A 17631-nucleotide genomic window follows, 5' to 3' on the forward strand; every position below is an offset into this window, starting at 1 on the left:
AGACTGATGTTGTTGTAGGAGTATAGAATAACAAATCTGTGTGACTTTGATGTATGGGTACAGTAGTTAATCAGTAAGTTGAGATGCCCGTTTTTGTACCACACTGCCAGCTTCCATTCATTACTTTTGTCTTGTTGATCACAGTTGTCTGTGACACAATGTTGTGGTATAATTTTTTTATGTCTGATGGGTCATATCACAAAATTACCTGGTACAGTATCTGTTTAAATTATACCATCAACTAAGGGTCAATTCATTGGGTGATTTTGAGGTAGAAAATAAATATTTCCAATTTTCACTTCGTTTTACCTATAGTTTTTTTTATATTGCCATATATTTCATGAAACATTGATTGTGTTGAGCTCAATTTCAATGATAAAAAAAAATAAATAAAAAAATTGCTACTTTCATCCAAGAAATTTTTAAATGTTTTATTTAGTGAAGTTGTGAAGAATTTATATCTCCCTCAAATTAAAATACGTACAAATATATGACATAGTTTCATGTAAATAATTATACTGAACAATAAGATAAACTTTGACTCAAAATTGGAAGTGCATGGGCTTAGAACAATCAATTATGTTACATATGTATATATTGAACAGCAGCAATTAGCTTGTCCATTTTTGAAATAATTCAATAGTTCTGAATAACAGTTATAAAAATATATATCCCTGCAAATTATCCAAACATTTTGCAGATGTTTGGAATTTTTCATAGGAAAAGTGGTAAAATGCTGATATGTAGGATTACACAAGTGTAGGTGTACCAATGGATCCCATTGAGCACAATCAATGTTAAACAGTTTGTCATTTTTGCTCAAAATGATTTATTTTTATTGATCAATCTAAGAAGAAAATTTGAAAATTCCTCAATGATTCACATTTGTTTTTTTATGAAAATCTACATGCTATATGCCTAAGAAATTATCCTCAACTACAAAATTAATCTACCAGCTGACAAACTTTTAAAAGTCTCCGGATTAATGTAAACTGCCATGGAAGATCTAAATGTCTGTAGTATAAATAGCTCAACAAGAAATGTCATGGCCAACACTTAGCTCAATGTACGTCCGTATAAATTACTTTCATACATGTGCTGCAGGTAGAAGCATAAATTTTACAGTGATTTGAAATTAGAACTGATAGCCTTTCTCTGACAGTGTAAAGTGCTCTGACTTTGAAGACTATTGACATTACCAACTTGGCATTTTTAAACTTTTGTCTGTCGGCTTTGTTCTTAAAATATATATAGGGTACTGTGCTTGTTGACATATAAACTAAAAAAGATCTGGGGTAAATTTTGTGTACTCAACACAGCTCAGTGTGCAGTGTTATATAAATCAATGAAATCCACAGAGGGAAAACATTGCTGCACAAACAGCAGGAATTCTTATTTACAAAGATCGGCTCCTGGCCATGAAGACCTAAACAGAAAAACCTGAAACTAGAAAAAGTTAATGAAAAATTAATACATGGGAATAGAATAACAACTAGGTTAATTAAACAACAAAAAACCTGATTGAAAAAATATGAAGATTCCTTACATTTGCAGTTTGACCTAGTTTTAACTGATCTTTTTGAATAAATCACAAGCTATCACTAATTTTTATAGTGGATTATTTTTGTTGTAACATTAACATTGCCATCTACATCAAGTATTTCTTGATACTTGTATACAAAGCTGTCTAAACCAACAAATTTCTTTAAATAGCCTTATTTGAGGCACATTATATTGGTCTATGCAGGGCTAATAAATTAAGATAATTAAGATATGTATTTTACTCCGTTGTGTTCAAGTCGACTCAGCTGTAAATGAATACAAGGTAGGGCAGTGCAAGAAATGTCGTGTGTAAGCCATTAGTGCCAAAATGGCAGCTCCGACTGTATGTCCTTCAGGGAGTTGAGAAAAGACATTGGCTGGTACAAAATGTAGCTAAAGGCCGATTAACCATGGATGATAATATATGAACCACTTTGAGATAAGTAAGTTGCTGTGTTATAGCAGTTTATAAAAAGTTACAAATTATTATATTATAATTATTGTGAAGATTATGTGCAAAACAATTCCAAAATTTAATCCATCATAATTATGTCAACTAATTATAGTACCTTATTAGCACTGTACAGGATGATCGTCCTAAATGACTGGGTGACAGGAAGGTATCGGGGTGGATTGTTCTTGTGTTGGTGCAGTTGTGATGGAGACACTTCGAGACCTATAGTTTACAGCACATTATACACCACTGATGATGTATAACATGATATGTCTATATATTTAGTGTGAATCATACTACAACTCGTCCATCTTAGAGGTGGACACGTTTAATATATAATTACGTGACTGTCCTGTTCTGTATGCACTAACAGATAATTAATGATGGCTTAGATTCTTAATAATGTACCGCCAAAAAATTAAAGATAGGCATATTCACACCTTGGGATAATGTACACCCGTTATGATAAGAATCAACCTTCAGGGACCCTATACTTAGTTATTCGAGACATAAGAGAGGATTGATGATCATTAGCAGGTTCTTAATACGTAAGGTTTGATTGATCTCAATGGCTAGCGATTTATCTTAACACACTGACCTGACTCCTAAGTGATTAAAGTTGATAAATGAAGGTTTAACAACCTAAAACAAATATAAAAGCAATTTAACAACAGAACCTTTGTAGTGCACGTACCTTTCTGAAAAGTGAACTATTATTCAATCTTTACTAAACTAAAAGCAAATATAGCAGATATTTTTATACTGATCATTATCTACAGGTATAATGAATTAAACTTGTTATGAGAAAAAGAATAATGAAACATTTTCCAACCTTGCAGCTTAAGTTTCCTGCTATTTTTAGTTCCCCTGGGAGCCAAGGGGACTATATTGTTCGCTGTGTCTGTCCTTTCTTCCATCCTTCAGCACTTTGTCCTGGCTCAGTCTCCTACATTAAATGTGACTGGAATTTCATACTTGAGGCCTGGGATCACCTAGATGAGGTGGTGCTTCATGTACCAAAAGTATATCACACTGACCTACATTTTAACCTTTGACCTACATTTAAAAAAATGTTCAGGTCTGATCTCCAGCCCAACTAATGTCACTGGAACGTCTTATTTGTTTCATGTTTCATCTTTACTTGGGACATCTTAGGTTCATCTTACTTGGGGTACAGGTTCATCTTACTTGGGGTATAGGTTCATCTTACTTGGGGTATAGGTTCATCTTACTTGGGGTACAGGTTCATCTTACTTGGGGTATGGGTTCATCTTACTAGGAGTATAGGTTCATCTTATTTGGGGTATGGGTTCATCTTACTTGGGGTATGGGGTTCATCTTATTTGGAGTATAGGTTCATCTTACTTGGAGTATAGGTTCATCTTACTAGGAGTATAGGTTCATCTTACTTGGAGTATGGGTTCATCTTACTTGGGGTATCAGTTCATCTTACTAGGAGTATAGGTTCATCTTACTTGGGGTACAGGTTCATCTTACTTGGGGTATAGGTTAATCTTAATTGGGGTATCAGTTCATCTTACCTGGGGTCTTACTTGGGGTACAGGTTCATCTTACTTGGGGTATAGGTTAATCTTAATTGGGGTATCAGTTCATCTTACCTGGGGTATAGGTTCATCTTACTTGGGGTACAGGTTCATCTTACCTGGGTATAGGTTCATCTTTCTAGGGTAATAGGTTCATCTTATTTGGGGTATGGGTTCATCTTATTTGGGGTATAGGTTCATCTTATTTGGTATGGGTTCATCTTACTTGGGATATTGGTTCATCTTACTTGGGCATAAGTTCACTTGCACCAAGCTTCCTGTGACCTACTGATTATTCAGTGTGTAGAATTAGTTCCTTACACAAATTCATCCTCTATGTATAATTGGCATATATTCAAATGATTTCACATTCAGTTGGGGACTGCAATTTGCAAAATTGTCTTGTTTTGATAACATTTTATACCAAGTGTAAAATTTGAAGAGACCTTGATGCATTTGACCTCTTCTGTTAGATGACATGTTGAATGATTGTAGTGTAAAACATCAGTCCATTGTTGGTCTGTAAGTCTCTAAGGACAGACAAATATTGATTATCAGGTTTATGCAAAGTACCTAATATTTCTGTTAGCCTTCTTCAATAGGGATGAAAGGATTTGGTCTGATTTAGCATTATGTAAAAACAATCAACATTGCTTCCTGTAGGTTTAAGGGGTGGGACACAAAATCACTGAAATCCAGGTGAGCTATGCAGGTCCCATGGGCCTCTTGTTGAACACTAAGCCCAGGCTTATTTGAAGTCATATTGCCAGATGTAAGCAACATTGTGTGATACATCAAGTAAAGTCCAGCAATAATGACATTAAATAACAAAGGTTGATGTTTTTATGCATGATTACAGTTTCACAGTGAGTGTTGTAGTCAGACACACACAGTCCCAGTGAGTGTTGTAGTCAGACACACAGTCCCAGTGAGTGTTGTAGTCAGACACACTGTCCCAGTGAGTGTTGTAGTCAGACACACTGTCCCAGTGAGTGTTGTAGTCAGACACACACAGTCCCAGTGAGTGTTGTAGTCAGACACACACAGTCCCAGTGAGTGTTGTAGTCAGACACACACAGTCCCAGTGAGTGTTGTAGTCAGACACACACTGTCCCAGTGAGTGTTGTCACACACACACAGTCCCAGTGAGTGATGTAGTCAGACACACACAGTCCCAGTGAGTGTTGTAGTCAGACACACACTGTCCCAGTGAGTGTTGTAGTCAGACACACACAGTCCCAGTGAGTGTTGTAGTCAGACACACACAGTCCCAGTGAGTGTTGTAGTCAGACACACACTGTCCCAGTGAGTGTTGTAGTCAGACACACACAGTCCCAGTGAGTGTTGTAGTCAGACACACACTGTCCCAGTGAGTGTTGTCACACACACACTGTCCCAGTGAGTGTTGTAGTCAGACATACACAGTCCCAGTGAGTGTTGTAGTCAGACACACACAGTCCCAGTGAGTGTTGTAGTCAGACACACACAGTCCCAGTGAGTGTTGTAGTCAGACACACACAGTCCCAGTGAGTGTTGTAGTCAGACACACACTGTCCCAGTGAGTGTTGTCACACACACACAGTCCCAGTGAGTGATGTAGTCAGACACACACAGTCCCAGTGAGTGTTGTAGTCAGACACACAAAGTCCTAGTGAGTGTTGTAGTCAGACACACACTGTCCCAGTGAGTGTTGTAGTCAGACACACACAGTCCCAGTGAGTGTTGTAGTCAGACACACACAGTCCCAGTGAGTGTTGTAGTCAGACACACACAGTCCCAGTGAGTGTTGTAGTCAGACACACACTGTCCCAGTGAGTGTTGTAGTCAGACACACACAGTCCCAGTGAGTGTTGTAGTCAGACACACACAGTCCCAGTGAGTGTTGTAGTCAGACACACACGGTCCCAGTGAGTGTTGTAGTAAGACACACGGTCCAAGTGACTGTCAGACACACACGGTCCCTGTGAGTGTTGTAGTCAGACACACACAGTCCCAGTGAGTATTGTAGTCAGACACATACAGTCCCAGTGAGTGTTGTAGTCAGACACACACGGTCCCAGTGAGTGTTGTAGTCAGACACACACAGTCCCAGTGAGTGTTGTAGTCAGACACACACAGTCCCAGTGAGTGTTGTAGTCAGACACACACAGTCCCAGTGAGTGTTGTAGTCAGACACACACAGTCCCAGTGAGTGTTGTAGTCAGACACACACAGCCCCAGTGAGTGTTGTAGTCAGACACACAGTCCCAGTGAGTGTTGTAGTCAGACACACACAGTCCCAGTGAGTGTTGTAGTCAGACACACACAGTCCCAGTGAGTGTTGTAGTCAGACACAAACAGTCCCAGTGAGTGTTGTAGTCAGACACACACAGTCCCAGTGAGTGTTGTAGTCAGACACACACGGTCCCAGTGAGTGTTGTAGTCAGACACACACAGTCCCAGTGAGTGTTGTAGTCAGACACATACAGTCCCAGTGAGTGTTGTAGTCAGACACACACAGTCCCAGTGAGTATTGTAGTCAGACAAACAGTCCCAGTGAGTGTTGTAGTCAGACACACACGGTCCCAGTGAGTGTTGTAGTCAGACACACACAGTCCCAGTGAGTATTGTAGTCAGACACACACAGTCCCAGTGAGTGTTGTAGTCAGACACACACAGTCCCAGTGAGTGTTGTAGTCAGACACACACGGTCCCAGTGAGTGTTGTAGTCAGACACACACAGTCCCAGTGAGTGTTGTAGTCAGACACACAGTCCCAGTGAGTGTTGTAGTCAGACACACAGTCCCAGTTAGTGTTGTAGTCAGACACACACAGTCCCAGTGAGTGTTGTAGTCAGACACACAGTCCCAGTGAGTGTTGTAGTCAGACACACAGTCCCAGTGAGTGTTGTAGTCAGACACACACAGTCCCAGTGAGTGTTGTAGTCAGACACACACGGTCCCAGTGAGTGTTGTAGTAAGACACACGGTCCCAGTGACTGTCAGACACACACGGTCCCAGTGAGTGTTGTAGTCAGACACACACAGTCCCAGTGAGTATTGTAGTCAGACACATACAGTCCCAGTGAGTGTTGTAGTCAGACACACACGGTCCCAGTGAGTGTTGCAGTCAGACACACACAGTCCCAGTGAGTGTTGTAGTCAGACACACACAGTCCCAGTGAGTGTTGTAGTCAGACACACACAGTCCCAGTGAGTGTTGTAGTCAGACACACACAGTCCCAGTGAGTGTTGTAGTCAGACACACAGTCCCAGTGAGTGTTGTAGTCAGACACACACAGTCCCAGTGAGTGTTGTAGTCAGACACACAGTCTAAGTGAGTGTTGTAGTCAGACACACACAGTCCCAGTGAGTGTTGTAGTCAGACACAAACAGTCCCAGTGAGTGTTGTAGTCAGACACACACAGTCCCAGTGAGTGTTGTAGTCAGACACACACGGTCCCAGTGAGTGTTGTAGTCAGACACACACAGTCCCAGTGAGTGTTGTAGTCAGACACATACGGTCCCAGTGAGTGTTGTAGTCAGACACACACAGTCCCAGTGAGTGTTGTAGTCAGACACACAGTCCCAGTGAGTGTTGTAGTCAGACACACACAGTCCCAGTGAGTGTTGTAGTCAGACACACGGTCCCAGTGAGTGTTGTAGTCAGACACACAGTCCCAGTGAGTGTTGTAGTCAGACACACACAGTCCCAGTGAGTGTTGTAGTCAGACACACACTGTCCCAGTGAGTGTTGTAGTCAGACACACACAGTCCCAGTGAGTGTTGTAGTCAGACACACACAGTCCCAGTGAGTGTTGTAGTCAGACACACACGGTCCCAGTGAGTGTTGTAGTAAGACACACGGTCCCAGTGACTGTCAGACACACACGGTCCCTGTGAGTGTTGTAGTCAGACACACACAGTCCCAGTGAGTATTGTAGTCAGACACATACAGTCCCAGTGAGTGTTGTAGTCAGACACACACGGTCCCAGTGAGTGTTGTAGTCAGACACACACAGTCCCAGTGAGTGTTGTAGTCAGACACACACAGTCCCAGTGAGTGTTGTAGTCAGACACACACAGTCCCAGTGAGTGTTGTAGTCAGACACACACAGCCCCAGTGAGTGTTGTAGTCAGACACATACAGTCCCAGTGAGTGTTGTAGTCAGACACAAACAGTCCCAGTGAGTGTTGTCACACACACACAGTCCCAGTGAGTGTTGTAGTCAGACACACAGTCCCAGTGAGTGTTGTAGTCAGACACACACAGTCCCAGTGAGTGTTGTAGTCAGACACACACAGTCCCAGTGAGTGTTGTAGTCAGACACAAACAGTCCCAGTGAGTGTTGTAGTCAGACACACACAGTCCCAGTGAGTGTTGTAGTCAGACACACACAGTCCCAGTGAGTGTTGTCACACACACACAGTCCCAGTGAGTGTTGTAGTCAGACACACAGTCCCAGTGAGTGTTGTAGTCAGACACACACAGTCCCAGTGAGTGTTGTAGTCAGACACACACAGTCCCAGTGAGTGTTGTAGTCAGACATACACAGTCCCAGTGAGTGTTGTAGTCAGACACACACAGTCCCAGTGAGTGTTGTAGTCAGACACATACAGTCCCAGTGAGTGTTGTAGTCAGACACACACAGTCCCAGTGAGTATTGTAGTCAGACAAACAGTCCCAGTGAGTGTTGTAGTCAGACACACACAGTCCCAGTGAGTATTGTAGTCAGACACACACAGTCCCAGTGAGTGTTGTAGTCAGACACACACAGTCCCAGTGAGTGTTGTAGTCAGACACACACGGTCCCAGTGAGTGTTGTAGTCAGACACACACAGTCCCAGTGAGTGTTGTAGTCAGACACACAGTCCCAGTGAGTGTTGTAGTCAGACACACAGTCCCAGTTAGTGTTGTAGTCAGACACACACAGTCCCAGTGAGTGTTGTAGTCAGACACACAGTCCCAGTGAGTGTTGTAGTCAGACACACAGTCCCAGTGAGTGTTGTAGTCAGACACACACAGTCCCAGTGAGTGTTGTAGTCAGACACACACGGTCCCAGTGAGTGTTGTAGTAAGACACACGGTCCCAGTGACTGTCAGACACACACGGTCCCAGTGAGTGTTGTAGTCAGACACACACAGTCCCAGTGAGTATTGTAGTCAGACACATACAGTCCCAGTGAGTGTTGTAGTCAGACACACACGGTCCCAGTGAGTGTTGCAGTCAGACACACACAGTCCCAGTGAGTGTTGTAGTCAGACACACACAGTCCCAGTGAGTGTTGTAGTCAGACACACACAGTCCCAGTGAGTGTTGTAGTCAGACACACACAGTCCCAGTGAGTGTTGTAGTCAGACACACAGTCCCAGTGAGTGTTGTAGTCAGACACACACAGTCCCAGTGAGTGTTGTAGTCAGACACACAGTCTAAGTGAGTGTTGTAGTCAGACACACACAGTCCCAGTGAGTGTTGTAGTCAGACACAAACAGTCCCAGTGAGTGTTGTAGTCAGACACACACGGTCCCAGTGAGTGTTGTAGTCAGACACACACAGTCCCAGTGAGTGTTGTAGTCAGACACAAACAGTCCCAGTGAGTGTTGTAGTCAGACACAAACAGTCCCAGTGAGTGTTGTAGTCAGACACACACAGTCCCAGTGAGTGTTGTAGTCAGACACACACGGTCCCAGTGAGTGTTGTAGTCAGACACACACAGTCCCAGTGAGTGTTGTAGTCAGACACATACAGTCCCAGTGAGTGTTGTAGTCAGACACACACAGTCCCAGTGAGTATTGTAGTCAGACAAACAGTCCCAGTGAGTGTTGTAGTCAGACACACACGGTCCCAGTGAGTGTTGTAGTCAGACACACACAGTCCCAGTGAGTATTGTAGTCAGACACACACAGTCCCAGTGAGTGTTGTAGTCAGACACACACAGTCCCAGTGAGTGTTGTAGTCAGACACACACGGTCCCAGTGAGTGTTGTAGTCAGACACACACAGTCCCAGTGAGTGTTGTAGTCAGACACAGAGTCCCAGTGAGTGTTGTAGTCAGACACAGAGTCCCAGTGAGTGTTGTAGTCAGACACACAGTCCCAGTGAGTGTTGTAGTCAGACACACACAGTCCCAGTGAGTGTTGTAGTCAGACACACACAGTCCCAGTGAGTGTTGTAGTCAGACACACACGGTCCCAGTGAATGTTGTAGTCAGAGGCACAGTCCCAGTGAGTGTTGTAGTCAGACACACACAGTCCCAGTGAGTGTTGTAGTCAGACACACTGTCCCAGTGAGTGTTGTAGTCAGACACACAGTCCCAGTGAGTGTTGTAGTCAGACACACACAGTCCCAGTGAGTGTTGTAGTCATACACACACGATCCCAGTGAGTGTTGTAGTCAGACACACAGTCCCAGTGAGTGTTGTAGTCAGACACACAGTCCCAGTGAGTGTTGTAGTCAGACACACACAGTCCCAGTGAGTGTTGTAGTCAGACACACAGTCTAAGTGAGTGTTGTAGTCAGACACACAGTCCCAGTGAGTGTTGTAGTCAGACACACACAGTCCCAGTGAGTGTTGTAGTCAGACACACACGGTCCCAGTGAGTGTTGTAGTCAGACACACACGGTCCCAGTGACTGTTGTAGTCAGACACACACAGTCCCAGTGAGTGTTGTAGTCAGACACACACGGTCCCAGTGAGTGTTGTAGTCAGACACACGGTCCCAGAGACTGTCAGACACACACGGTCCCAGTGAGTGTTGTAGTCAGACACACACAGTCCCAGTGAGTGTTGTAGTCAGACACACAGTCCCAGTGAGTGTTGTAGTCAGACAAACACAGTCCCAGTGAGTGTTGTAGTCCGACACACACAGTCCAAGTGAGTGTTGTAGTCAGACACACAGTCCCAGTGAGTGTTGTAGTCAGACACACACAGTCCCAGTGAGTGTTGTAGTCAGAAACACAGTCCTAGTGAGTGTTGTAGTCAGACACACACGGTCCCAGTGAGTGTTGTAGTCAGACACACACAGTCCCAGTGAGTGTTGTAGTCAGACACACACTGTCCCAGTGAGTGTTGTAGTCAGACATACACGGTCCCAGTGAGTTTTGTAGTCAGACACACACGGTCCCAGTGAGCGTTGTAGTCAGACACACACAGTCCCAGTGAGTGTTGTAGTCAGACACACACAGTCCCAGTGAGTGTTGTAGTCAGACACACACAGTCCCAGTGAGTGTTGTAGTCAGACACACACTGTCTCAGTGAGTGTTGTAGTCAGACACACACAGTCCCAGTGAGTGTTGTAGTCAGACACACAGTCCCAGTGAGTGTTGTAGTCAGACACACACAGTCCCAGTGAGTGTTGTAGTCAGACACACACAGTCCCAGTGAGTGTTGTAGTCAGACACACACAGTCCCAGTGAGTGTTGTAGTCAGACACACACAGTCCCAGTGAGTGTTGTAGTCAGACACACAGTCCCAGTGAGTGTTGTAGTCAGACACACAGTCCCAGTGAGTGTTGTAGTCAGACACACACAGTCCCAGTGAGTGTTGTAGTCAGACACACACAGTCCCAGTGAGTGTTGTAGTCAGACACACATGTTCCCAGTGAGTGTGGAGTGATTGGTCCTACCTTTTTTGTACATTACATAACCCACTATCTTTAACTGTTTTATGAACACTATTAACATTAGTGAATGAGTTCTTATCTTTATTGTTTCCTGATTGAATTTGTTTCTGACTGATGATTCCACATTAATGTAATAATTATGTTCCTGGCTAAATCGGCCAGATAAAACATGTACTTTGTGTATCTCATTTTGCTAATATAATGATGTAATTTTTCTCTGTAGCATAAAGACCATTCATTTATGTGAAATCTGATGTTAAATAAATCAATCTCATAAATATATAGTCCTGCGTAAGCCATGGCTGATCTGGAGGTCTACATGGGAGCTGTTGCCCTAGTTGTACCCTTGCTGATTGATTGCTATGGTGTTAACACCTATCTATTGCCCCTGTTATGCCACTCTGATCATGGCGTCTGTAACTATATTACCCTGCTGGTCCATAACTATCACCCTGTTTACACCCTGTTAATGGTGACGTCCATAACTATTACCATGGTTACGCCCCTTTTTATGGTTACGTCTATAACTATTACCCTGGTTACACCCCTGTTTATGGTGACATCTATAACTATTACCCTGGTTACACCCTGTTTATGGTGATGACCATAACTATTACCCTGGTTACACCCCTGTTTATGGTGACATCTGTAACTATTACCCTGGTTACACCCCTGTTTATGGTGATGACCATAACTATTACCCTGGTTACACCCCTGTTTATGGTGATGACCATAACTATTACCCTGGTTACACCCCTGTTTATGGTGACATCTATAACTATTACCCTGGTTACACCCCTGTTTATGGTTATGTCTATAACTATTACCCTGGTTACACCCCTGTTTATGGTTATGTCTATAACTATTACCCTGGTTACACCCCTGTTTATGGTGATGACCATAACTATTACCCTGGTTACACCCCTGTTTATGGTGACATCTATAACTATTACCCTGGTTACACCCCTGTTTATGGTGACATCTATAACTATCACCCTGGTTACACCCCTGTTTATGGTGACATCTATAACTATTATCCTGGTTACGCCCCTGTTTATGGTGACATCTATAACTATCACCCTGGTTACGCCCCTGTTTATGGTGATGTCTGTAAGTATTATCCTGGTTACACCCCTGTTTATGGCGATGACCATAACTATTACCCTGGTTACACCCCTGTTTATGGTTATGTCTATAACTATTACCCTGGTTACACCCCTGTTTATGGTGATGACCATAACTATTACCCTGGTTACACCCCTGTTTATGGTGACATCTATAACTATTACCCTGGTTACACCCCTGTTTATGGTGAAGTCTGTAACTATTACCCTGGTTACACCCCTGTTTATGGTGACATCTATAACTATTACCCTGGTTACACCCCTGTTTATGGTGACATCTGTAACTATTACCCTGGTTACACCCCTGTTTATGGTGATATCCATAACTATTACCCTGGTTACACCACTGTTTATGGTGACATCTATAACTATCACCCTGGTTACACCCCTGTTTATGGTGACATCTATAACTATTATCCTGGTTACGCCCCTGTTTATGGTGATGTCTGTAACTATTACCCTGGTTACACCCCTGTTTATGGTGACATCTGTAACTATCACCCTGGTTACACCCCTGTTTATGGTGACATCTATAACTATTACCCTGGTTACACCCCTGTTTATGGTGACATCTATAACTATTATCCTGGTTTCACCCCTGTTTATGGTGATGTCTATAACTATTACCCTGGTTACACCCCTGTTTATGGTGACATCTGTAACTATCACCCTGGTTACACCCCTGTTTATGGTGATGTCTATAACTATTGCCCTGGTTACGCCCCTGTTTATGGTGATGACCATAACTATTACCCTGGTTACGCCCCTGTTTATGGTTATGTCTATAACTATTACCCTGGTTACACCCCTGTTTATGGTGATGACCATAACTATTACCCTGGTTACACCCCTGTTTATGGTTATGTCTATAACTATTACCCTGGTTACGCCCCTGTTTATGGTGATGTCTATAACTATTACCCTGGTTACGCCCCTGTTTATGGTTATGTCTATAACTATTACCCTGGTTGCGCCCCTGTTTATGGTGATGTCTATAACTATTACCCTGGTTACGCCCCTGTTTATGGTGATGTCTATAACTATTACCCTGGTTACGCCCCTGTTTATGGTTATGTCTATAACTATTACCATGGTTACACCCCTGTTGATCGAGATGTCTCATTATAAATGTAGTCCTGGTTACCTTATATTTTGTTAGTGTGTCTTAATTTACTTCAAAGATTCCTACAACTTCAAATAAATATATTCTGTAAGTCAAACCCTTAAGAAAGCAAGAGGTCAGTGCTTTGAGCCCCAGTGTGGACACATATATAGGTAAAAAATTATTTCAATCATAAACGTAAAAAGGACATGTAACCTGTTTATTTAGATTTGATGACTATGTACTTGTTGGAGTTAAGATAGAGAAGGAAATATTTAGGGTATGTTGTAAAGATAATGGAACACCGCAGGCCATTTGGCACCAGACTGACTGACCCTGATCAGTTATGTAATAAAGCATAAAACCATGCATTTAATGATCTTTCTTCATTCATCATCTATGCTTGAAATTTCAGAAGGTATCATAACTGGTGAACTTTATAAAGCTATTAAACCTTTACTGGAATGACTTGTGTGAGTAAATGAGAGTAGATAGTGTGTGTTTAATATGAAGATTTTGTCATACGAATGTTAAAAGGAAGTTTATCTCGATTTCTGGTATCAAATTTCCAGAATATAATATAGCTGCTATCTACCTTTAAAATATTTGGAATGTAGTGTATAATTATGTATTTTATAACATTTTGCATGTCATCATGTTTTTTTTTTGGTTTTTTTTGTGCAGAGTTTAAACAAAGAAAGACAACTCTTACTGTGTGTTCATACTATACCTTACATTTTGATAGAACACATAGAGAAAACCTTCATGGGTAGTTTGTGTTGTTTGGAAGAGATCGATGAAATATCATCTGCACCATTACCCCATTGTTTATGTAAATAAGATCCGATATCCTTCATCTTAGCACCAAGTACTTATTTGACAGACCTTGTTCGCCTTAGCCATGATGGAAGACTTATAAAATAATTCCCCATCTTGAGAGACATTTTCTTGCCAGACACACTCGAGTCATATACACTTGTACATACTCATACTTATTTGTAGCTGACTCTGGTATGGCCACCAGTTATCACCTCAAAAAGTCAAAAATGTTATCGGGGTAATTGTTTTAGTCTAAGAAAGACCTGTAATATATGGTCACCCAGGGCTTTTCTGAGGGCTTTCTGGGGCCGTTAATTCCAGGCCCCATTCCAGATTGAAATTATTTCATATTTAAGCCATTTAATTCCCAAAATCCACCATATACTCTAAAAAAATGTTCTCCAGTTCATCAGTTTTCTTACCAAAATGAGACAAAAAGGCTCCTTCCCAAACCAGTGAGAAAAATCCCTGTCACCTTAATTGACCTGTTTTGTCAGCCAGCAAATATACAGTATTTTACCTACCTGTTCTGTATAAACTTATTGTGTGTAGCTGGCATGTTTAATATTATATTTTGCTAAACTTACACATTTGTATCATTTGAGTGTAATGAATTGTTTATAGTAGTCTGATTTCTATATTTATTTTTATGTGTGTAGGTGGCATGCTCACTGGTGAGGGGTGAGAGTACTTGTTCCCAATGTGACCGTGGCATACTGAGATGTCGGAAGATCACCGGCATCTACACTGTCAAATATCTCAGCCAGGGCTACCATCCTGTTATAGATATACCAGAAGGGGCGTGTAACGTCAATATCACAGAACTCAAAACCAGCAGGAACTACCTGGGTAAGTAAAAAGATGTAATTATAAGTACTTTATCTGAAATATCCAAACATCAATTATTTAAGGGGGTTTGGTACACTTTTGGAAGATAACATCCATGATCTTAAATTTGATAATTTTCATTTAAATAAGATATAATAGTGATCAGTAAATATTGATGTAAGGGAGATAACTCTTACACAAATCACAATCACAAGTTAAATCAATTGTAAGGGAGACAACTCTTACAAAAATCACAAATGTACTGATGCATATACCTTTAAGGGAGATCCTATATTTATGGTGACATAAATTGTAAGGGAGATAACTCTAAGACAAATTACAAATGTATTGATACATATACATGTACCCTTTAGCAACCCTATATTTATTGTGACATCAAATCAATCATACGGGAGATAACTCTTACACAAATAACAAATATGCTCTGATGCATATACCCTTAAGGAAAATCCTATAATGTAGGTATGGTGACATCAAACTTAAGGAAGATGACTCTGACATATTAAAACATAAATACATTTACATGTACAGTATTTGAAGGTAATCATCTTAAAGGGTATTGATTCAACCACAAAATACACAGGTATTTATGAACAATTCAGGAGATATAATGTACCACACCTGTTGCATTTTTCCTGGATGAGCTTCAAGATTTTGATAGTTGCATTCTTTTTTTCCAATTTTACAGCTTTAAAAGGTAACAAAGGGCACTGGATATTGAATGGTAGATGGGTAAAGAACAAACCAGGGGAGTACCTTGGGGCAGGAACACGGTTTCAGTATGACAGAGACAGCTCCAGGTGTCCCAACGAGTGTATCTGGGCACGGGGACCACTCAAACATAAGGTTACTGTACAGGTATGTTTAATTATGATACAGGTATGTCCCACAAAAGTAGAGGTATGTCCCACAAAAGTAGAGGTATGTCCCACTTAAGTACAGGTATGTCCCACTTTAGTACAGGTATGTCCACTGAAGTACTGTTATGTCCCAATTAATTACAGGTAAGTCCCACTTAAGTACAGGTATGTCCCACTAAAGTACAGGTATGTCCCACTAAAGTACAGAAGTACTGTTATGTCCCAATTAATTACAGGTAAGTCCCACTTAAGTACAGGTATGTCCCACTAAAGTACAGGTATGTCCCACAAAAGTACAGGTATGTCCATCTTTATTACAGGCATGTCCCACTAAAGTACAGGTATGTCCATCTTTATTACAGGTATGTCCCACTATGTACAGGTATGTACCACTTTAGTACAGGTATGTCCTACTTTAATACAGGTATGTCCCACTTTAGTACAGGTATGTCCCACTTTAGTACAGGTATGTCCTACTTTAGTACAGTTAGTATGTCTGATACACACACATGTATATATATATATAATGTATCATTTGACTACATAGTAAATTGCTGTGAAATTCATTCAGTCTCAAATTGTTTTCAAAGTTTTTTCTAGTCATATTACATTCATCAGAAGCATTAATTCAGGTGAAAATAGAAGACATGCTGATGCAATGATGTTTAAAAGTAGAAAGTGTACTCTATATAAAACTGTTCCCTATTCTCCTGGCAACCATAAAAAATGACTGAAATGCACCTATTTTGTTTACGACATTTGTAAACAAAATCAGCTAAGCTGCATTCAACAATTATTGATGTAATCATAAATCACATTGTCTTTCTGCTAAATAATATGCTTTAAACAACAATTACAATATCAGTTACTTACCACTAACTACCCAGAGAAGAGGGTACTACAGTATGTAAGGTCAATTACCTTAGCTGCTTCAGACTTATAGAAAATTACCTTTGCCTTCTTGTAGGGACAGTGTACACCAATAGTAAGCCAGAGGTCAGTAGTTCAAGCCCTAACATGGCCAGGATATTTTTTATTATTCCTTTTGTTGATAACACATATGCTTCTAATCTTGTACATATTTAACAAATGTTTTTTCTTTTGTTCCACAGCTATTGTATGCATGGACAAATGAAGGTATCACATACGATTTCACCCTGCCCCCCAATGTGGAGTATACATCTCCCACCAATCTGGTCCCCGCCGGGCAAAACGTTCATAGGCATCGCCATGGTCATCATCATCGCCGGACACATCACCCGTCCTCAAACACACAAAACCATTCAAGCACTGCTCTGAATCAGAATAACAATGAAGAGCATTCTAGTATAAAGACTGATTCCAGCTTTTCTCACCAATCAGCTGTGCCGCCATCTACATATTTGGGGTCAAAGGGTAGATTTGATCAACAACAACCTGGAAATATTCGCCTCCAACCACACCCAGAGTATGTGTCTCCTTTGGAAACAGACTCCGGTTACCAGGCTTTACGGTCAGCAGGACAAAGTGTGAGATATGGGGTAATCCCACAGTACACTGACCACACGGAGGAACTGACCGGTGGGGAGGGAGGCAGGAGTCGGCCCCTAGAGATCCCAACAGGGTCGGACAACTCTCTTGTCCTTCAGAGTCTGTATTCATGGAGGATATCAGGCTTCACTGCTTGTACACATTCTTGTGGATCAGGTAAGGTAGGAAAGGAGCAAGGCTATGTATGATAACAGATCTGGTTAAGG

General features: G+C 41.6%; 1 protein-coding gene across 1 annotated transcript in view; it reads left to right on the forward strand.

Moving 5' to 3' along the window:
• LOC117334348 (ADAMTS-like protein 4) overlaps positions 1 to 17631 on the forward strand; it is an 89622-nt gene that overhangs the window by 61300 nt on the left and 10691 nt on the right. Inside the window, exons 2-4 of the mRNA XM_033893907.1 lie at positions 14846 to 15035; positions 15724 to 15893; positions 17008 to 17581. Of these exons, the coding sequence (XP_033749798.1) occupies positions 14846 to 15035; positions 15724 to 15893; positions 17008 to 17581 (934 nt within the window). The remainder of the gene's footprint in view (positions 1 to 14845; positions 15036 to 15723; positions 15894 to 17007; positions 17582 to 17631) is intronic.

Source organism: Pecten maximus, chromosome 9 (assembly GCF_902652985.1).
Source record: "Pecten maximus chromosome 9, xPecMax1.1, whole genome shotgun sequence".
In the NCBI taxonomy this organism is placed as follows: Eukaryota; Metazoa; Mollusca; class Bivalvia; order Pectinida; family Pectinidae; genus Pecten; species Pecten maximus.